Source organism: Calidris pugnax, unplaced genomic scaffold (assembly GCF_001431845.1).
Source record: "Calidris pugnax isolate Ruff unplaced genomic scaffold, ASM143184v1 scaffold998, whole genome shotgun sequence".
Classification (NCBI taxonomy): domain Eukaryota; kingdom Metazoa; phylum Chordata; class Aves; order Charadriiformes; family Scolopacidae; genus Calidris; species Calidris pugnax.
In genome coordinates, this window is record NW_015091640.1 from 10,018 (window position 1) to 17,257 (window position 7,240).

The window sequence follows — 7,240 nt, forward strand, 5'->3', positions numbered from 1 at the left end:
AGCCTTCCGACCCTCAAGCAGATCAACACTCCCACCTCGTTTGGTGTCATGTGCAAACTTACTGAGGGTGCATTCAATCCCCTTGTCTAGATCATCAATAAAAATATTAAACAAGACTGGCCCCAGAACCGAGCCCTGAGGGACACCACTGGTGACTGGCCGCCAACCGGATTTCACCCCATTAATCACAACTCTCTGGGCATGGCCATCCAGCCAGTTTTTAACCCAGTGAAGAGTACACTTGTCTATGCCAGGATTCACCAGCTTCTCCAGGAGAACACTGTGAGGGATGGTGTCAAAGGCCTTATCAAAGTCCAGGTAGACAACGTCCACAGCCATTCCTGAATGGAGAAGGTGGGTCACATGATCATAGAAAGAGATCAAGTTGGTTAAGCAAGACCTCCCTTTCATAAAGCCATGCTGGCTGGCCCTGATCCCTTGGCTGCCCTGAAATTGCCACGAGAGCTCACTCAAGATGATCCTCTCCATGATCTTTCCAGTATCGAGGTCAGGTTGAAAGGCCTATAGTTTCCCAAATCCTCCTTCTGGCCCTTCTTGTAGATGGGTGTCCTGTTAGCCACCCTCCAGTCATCTGGCACCTCTCCTGTTGACCAGGATTGTTGATAGATAATGGAGAGAGGCTTGGTGAGCTCTCCCACCAGCTCCCCAAGTACCCATTGGGTGAATCCCATCCGGCCCCATAGACTTATGCGTCTCCAGGTGCATAAGCAAATCATTAACTACTTCCTCCTGGGTTATGGGGGTGTTCTGTGGCGTATGAAGAAATCATGGACTCGTAGGTCATGCAGTAAGCGAATCCAAAAATCCAATTCAACCACCTTTACTGCTACACAGAGAGACTTATATACACTAAGACACAAACCTACTCCCCCATAATACCCAATCATGGACTTATAAAAATATTTTTTACCTTCTACTGAGCTTATCACAATAACAATTATTCTACTATCAAGACAAGTTTTGGTTCCCAGACTGTGCTGGTTTTTGTCAGGATGTGCTTCAGGATGCAACACTTGTATTTCTCACTCATCCCCTGCTCTCAAGGTCACTACTGGCACACACTGTTGCTCCAGATGCAAGTAAATCTTAACGATGTGAGGGACCTTTAACTGAGCCCACATTGTTCTGCTCTCCATCTTTATCTTCCAAGCCCAGGAGGCTGAACACCCTGGGGGTAGCTGGTCTGACTACTGAAGACAGAAGCAAAGAAGGCATGAAGTATCTCAGCCTTCTCGTCCTTGGTAGCAATGTTTCCCCCTGATAATACCCAATCATGGACTTATAAAAATATTTTTTACCTTCTACTGAGCTTATCACAATAACAATTATTCTACTATCAAGACAAGTTTTGGTTCCCAGACTGTGCTGGTTTTTGTCAGGATGTGCTTCAGGATGCAACACTTGTATTTCTCACTCATCCCCTGCTCTCAAGGTCACTACTGGCACACACTGTTGCTCCAGATGCAAGTAAATCTTAACGATGTGAGGGACCTTTAACTGAGCCCACATTGTTCTGCTCTCCATCTTTATCTTCCAAGCCCAGGAGGCTGAACACCCTGGGGGTAGCTGGTCTGACTACTGAAGACAGAAGCAAAGAAGGCATGAAGTATCTCAGCCTTCTCGTCCTTGGTAGCAATGTTTCCCCCTGCATCCAGTAAGGAATGGAGAGTCTCCCTGACTCTTTTTGTTGACGTATTTATAAAAACTTTTTTTTTGTTGTGACTTTTTTTTGCTGAGTTCCAGCTGGGCTTTTGCCTTCCTAATTTTTTCTCTGTATAACCTAACAAGATCTCTGTACTCCTCCTGAATTGCCTGTCCCTTCATCCAAAGGGGTAAACCCTCCTTTTTTCCCTAAGACCCATCAAATGTTCTTTGTTCATCCAGGCCAGCCAATTTCCCCTCCCTTTAATCTTGCGCCTCATGGGGACAGCCTGCTCCTGGGCCTCTAGGATTTCCTTCTTGAAGAATGTCTGAAGACAGAAGCAAAGAAGGCATGAAGTATCTCAGCCTTCTCGTCCTTGGTAGCAATGTTTCCCCCTGCATCCAGTAAGGAATGGAGAGTCTCCCTGACTCTTTTTGTTGACGTATTTATAAAAACTTTTTTTTTGTTGTGACTTTTTTTTGCTGAGTTCCAGCTGGGCTTTTGCCTTCCTAATTTTTTCTCTGTATAACCTAACAAGATCTCTGTACTCCTCCTGAATTGCCTGTCCCTTCATCCAAAGGGGTAAACCCTCCTTTTTTCCCTAAGACCCATCAAATGTTCTTTGTTCATCCAGGCCAGCCAATTTCCCCTCCCTTTAATCTTGCGCCTCATGGGGACAGCCTGCTCCTGGGCCTCTAGGATTTCCTTCTTGAAGAATGTCCAGCCTTCCTGGACCCCTTTGCCCCACAAGATTATCTCCCAAGGGACTCTCCCAACCATGTTTCTTAACAGGCTAAAGTCCGCCCTCCAGAAGTCCAAGCTGGAGGTTTTGCTAACCCCCTTCCTCACCTCACTAAGAATTGAAAACTTGACCATTTCATGATCGCCAAGTTCAAGACGGCCTCCGACCTCCACATCCCCCACTAGCCCTTCTTTGTTTGTCAACAGCAGGTCTAACAAGGCACCTCCCCTGGTAGGCTCGCCTACCATTTGCCTCAGGAAGTTATCCTCCATACACTCGAGGAACCTCCCAGCCTGCCTACTCTCTGCTGTGTTGTATTTCCAGCAGATGTCTGGTAAGTTGAAGTCCCCAACCAGAACAAGGGCTGGCGTTTGCGAGACTGCAGCCAGCCGCTTATAGAATACCTCATCAACCTGCTCATCCTGGTTGGGTGGTCTATAGCAGACTCCCAGCACAAAATCTCCCTTGTTAGCCTTCCCTTTCACCCTTACCCATAAACACTCAACTTCATCATCTCTGGAATCTGGCTCTGTGCAGTCAAAACACTCCCTAACGTACAGAGCCACAGCCCCTTTCCTTCCTTGCCTATTCCTTCTGAGGAGCTTATAGCCATTCATCGCAGTGTTCCAGCTGAATTAAAGAATAAAGACAGGTATGACTTAGCAAATGTAGCCTGACTGACCACAAACAGGGGCCTGCAACCCCTGCAGAGCTACAAAAACAGGAAGGCAGGCATCTAGGGAGTAATCCTGAGACCAGCACAATGTTATTTTATGGGGGGCTCAAAGGTATGTTAATGAATTACTGGAAGGATGTTTAAACAAGGAAGGATGTTTTGAAGCAGTAAAACTGTCATGTCGACCTTGCTGGGAGCTAGGGGATTCAAAGAAGGAACCCAGCTCTGTTGAGGAGGCAATTATCCCAAAAGGTGAAAAGTACACAGCGAGGAAGACATAAGGCCTTCATCCCAAGGTGAAAAGTACACAGTGAGGAAGACATACAGTCTTCATCCCGAGACCCCGGCCCACGACCACCAGGAAGCACTGCGCATGAGCAGCTGGGAGGAATTAAAGGCGGAGACTCATTATAATAAAGACTGCCCTTTCGGGGACAGGTTATGAATATGTATAGGCGCCTTATGAATAGGGAATACTTCATTGTATAAGTTCAAGAGAAATGTTTCAGGTGGCACGCACATTTGGAGGAGCGATCCCCTGTGCGTCCAGCGCTGCAATAAAGAATACCTGCTTAATAGTCATCCCGGCTATTGAGTCCTGATTGCGTCTTTCACGGCATCACAGCCATGGCTCGTCCCACCACATTTCCGTGATGGTGACTACATCATAGCTGTCCTGCCCCACAATGGCCTCCAGCTCCTCCTGTTTGTTGCCCACGCTACGTGTGTTAGCGCAGATGCATTTGAACTGGGCTCCCGATTTCACCCTCATCCTTGGCCCTTTCCCCCCAGGCTCACTGCCAGAGGGGCTGGTTTTATCCCCTTCCCCCTTCCCTTCTAGTTTCAAGCTCTGTCCATGAGCTCTGGCCCAGTGCCCTTTTCCCCTTTCGGGACAGGGCTCTCCCTTTGTTCGCCAGCAGAATTCTCTAAATGTCTGTTCCTTTCCTCAGATGAAATGTCAGAGCGAGAGCCCTCGCGAGCCGCGCATCCTTTGAGCCCCAGCGCGGCTCCCCTCGGGTTTGACCCGCGCAGGCCCAGCGAGCTCCCCTTCCCCCTCAGACCCAGTTCAAAGCCCTGTCAATGAGCCCTGCCCCTAAATTCTTTTCCCAGGTGCATCCCCCCTGCTCCCAGCAGGCCGGGTGTCCCGTACGGCCGCCCGGGATCAAAACCCCAGGGCCCTGCTGGTAACACCAGCCCCACAGCCACGGGTTGACCTGTTGCCTCTTGCTGTTCCTGCCCTGGCTCCTGGAGGGACAGAGGAGATCACACCTCGCCCCCTGCCCCCTGGAGCGCCCACCCCCAGGCTCCAACATCTCCCTTAATTGACCCTGACCTCCTGCTGACCCCCTCATCACCACCCGCCTTAAATACTAACAGGGAGTAATAATCAGAGAGTTTTTTTACCCGAAAACCACCCCTTTGACCCAACCCCCTCTTGTTTCACCCCTAATCTCATTCCTCAACCCCCAAATCCCTGTTTTTTACCCCAACCTCCCCCTTGACCCCAAATCCCCATTTTTTACCCCCAAATCTTCACTTTTCACCCCAAACCCTACCCCTTTGACGCCAAAAATCCCTGTTTTTCCCCCCAAAGCTGTGTCTGACCATCCTACCCCTCTTCCCCCCACGAATTTATTGAGGCCCTGAAAAAACTGAGGTGGCCTGAGACAGGGGGAGGGGCTGGACCCACAGAGACCCCTCCCCCCAGACCCATAGATCACCCCCCCAACAAATAAAACTGTACCCCAAAACCACGCAGGCTCCCACTTGGGGGGCAGATGTGGGGCTCAGACCCGTAACTAAGCTTTATTGGGGGAGGACATGGGGCGGCTCCTCTTCCTCCTCCTCGAAGGTCAGGGCCCGTCGCAGCCCCACCATGGGGCTGGGCGACCTGTGGGGGAGAGTTGGGGGGCGGCTGTGAGGCAGAGCCGGCCGTCGGGCGGGGGGATGTGGAGTGGGATGTTCCCCACCCCCTAGCACCTCCCCTGGCCCATAGCGTGTTCCCTGCCCCATAACATGTACCCCACCCCATAGCGTCCCTCCTGCCCCACTGCATCCCCCTCTGCCCCACAGCATGGCCCCTGCCCCACAGCATCCCCCTGTGCCCCACAGCATTGTCCCACACACCTCTGTGAATCTTTGTCGTCGTCCTCCTCCTCCGAGCTACTGTGGGGTGTGTGGGGTAGGGGGGAACTGGGAGGGGTGGCTGGGCCCCATAACGTGCCCCATAGCGTGCCCCATAGCCGCCAAAGGGCCAGCCGGAATGCCTGTGGGGGAGGTGGGGGAGAGAGGATGAGCTGTGGTGCAGGGATGTGGGGCAGGACACTGCGCTTTGGGTCTGAGCCCTATAGCATGCCAGGAAAGCGCTGTGGGGCAGGGATGTGGGATGTGGGGCAGGGATATGGGATGCAGGGTGGGGATATGGGGCAAGACACCATGTTGTGGGTAACACCGTGGGTCTCAGCCCCAAAGCATGCCCCATAGCACACCCCATAACCACCACAGGGTGACTGGGAAAGCACTATGGGGCAGAGATAGAGGATGTGGGGCAGGGATGTGGGGCAGGACACTGCACCATGGGTGCCCCACAGCCACTATAGGGTGACTGGGAAAGCACTATGGGGCAGGGATATGGGATGGACAGCAATACAGGATGTGGGGCAAGACACCGCACCGTGGGTCACGCCATGGGTCTGACCTCCCCCAGGGCCTCCATCCCGCGCAGCCCCGCGTCGGCCCAACGGGTCAGGACCCTCCAGCGTCCAGCCCTTCTCACTGCTCCCCAGGTCAGCAGCTCAGCCGCCGTGGGGCGACGCTGTGGGTCCAGCTCCATCATGGCCCCCAGGACCCTCCGCAGCTCCTCCGACAGCCCTATGGGGCAAAGGTGTGGGGCCAACTATGCGACTCGGCGCTCTGCCCCACAGCCCCCATCCTGCCCCATAGCTCCGCCCCACAGCCCCACAGCCTTTCCCCACACCCCCACATCCCTGCCCCATAGCCCCCCACCCTGCTCCACAGCCCCACAACCTGCCCCATAGCTCCGCCCCACACCCCCACATCCCTGCCCCGTAGCCTCCATTCTGCCCCATATCCCCACACCCTGCCCCACAGCCTTTCCCCACGCCCCTACATCCCTGCCCTATAGCCCCCCACCCTGCCCCACATACCTGGCGCTGCGCTCTGGGGCAGCCCCCCACGCCGCAGCTCCTGCCACCCCTCACCCCACGGCGGCAGACGCTGGCTGCCCCCCAACTCCAGGATGGTCAAGGCCAAGCTGAAGATGTCAGAGGGGGGTCCCCCCTGCCCCATAAGTGCCTCAGGGGCCGCATAACGGGCGTCACCGGCCCCATAATTGCGGAGCTGGAAGGTGTGGGGTGGCTGTGAGGCACCGTGGCTCAGCTGTGGGGCAGTGTAGGTAGGTTGTGAGGCAGTGTGAGGCAGCTGTGGGTCGCTATGGGTCAGCTCTGGGGCACTGGCAGTGCCATGGGTCGGCTGTGGGTCGCTGCAGGTCATCTGTGGGGCAGTGCAGGTCAGTCGTGGGTCACCCTGGGTTGGCCACGGGTCAATGTGGGGCACTTGTGGGCTGCTATAGGGCAGCCGTGGGGCAACAGCGGTGCCGAAGTCGGCCAGGCGGCAGCCACCGTGGGTCAGGAGGATGTTGGCGGGTTTGAGGTCCAGGTGCGCTATGGGGCAGGCGTGGAGGTGCCGCAGGGCCAGCAGCAGGTCCCACAAGTAGCCCCACAAGCGCCATTCCCCCATCCCCTGCCCCCCAAGTCTGCCCCACAGCTCCCCCAGCGACCCCCAGGGGCAGAAGTGGGTGAGAAGGTAGAGGCGGCCTCGCTGCTCCCAGCCCCACAGAAGGGGTAGGATGTGGGGGTGCTGCCCCACACGCCGCATATGGGTCACTTCCTCCAGGAGTCGCTCCCGATCCGTGGGGCCCCGGAAACGCCGACGGCTCCGTTTGAGGGCGTAGAGGTGGCCGTCGGCCCGGCTGCGCACCTGGGGGGCAGACCCACAGATGTGTGGGGCAGACTCATAGGTTCTGGTTGAGACCCATAGATGGGGGGTAGGACCCATAGGGAGGGAGGGAGGGCCCATAGGGGTGGGGATGGGACAGCTGGAACCCATAGATATAGGGCAGGACCCATAGATGTGTGGG

At 54.9% G+C, this 7,240-nt stretch overlaps 1 protein-coding gene across 1 annotated transcript; it reads right to left on the reverse strand.

The window, feature by feature from the left end:
• Positions 1-4,848: 4,848 nt before the first annotated feature.
• PKMYT1 (protein kinase, membrane associated tyrosine/threonine 1) lies at positions 4,849-7,158 on the reverse strand. The gene is made up of 4 exons (XM_014961864.1): positions 6,249-7,158; positions 5,780-5,952; positions 5,209-5,348; positions 4,849-4,972 (listed from the first exon to the last, which is right to left on the reverse strand). Exons 1-4 carry the CDS (start codon positions 7,156-7,158, stop codon positions 4,888-4,890), a joined length of 1,308 nt encoding a protein of 435 aa, XP_014817350.1. The 3' UTR covers positions 4,849-4,887.
• Positions 7,159-7,240: the final 82 nt, after the last annotated feature.

What these genes read in the sequence shown, in the direction of transcription:
- PKMYT1 (XM_014961864.1), bottom strand. Translation starts at nt 7,158, where the DNA reads ATGGGTCCTACCCCCCATCTATGGGTCTCAACCAGAACCTATGAGTCT. An exon ending in GCCCCAGAGCGCAGCGCCAG is followed by an intron (nt 5,953 to 6,248) that starts GTATGTGGGGCA and finishes TTTGCCCCATAG; the next exon opens with GGCTGTCGGAGGAGCTGCGG. An exon ending in GGATGGAGGCCCTGGGGGAG is followed by an intron (nt 5,349 to 5,779) that starts GTCAGACCCATG and finishes CCTCCCCCACAG; the next exon opens with GCATTCCGGCTGGCCCTTTG.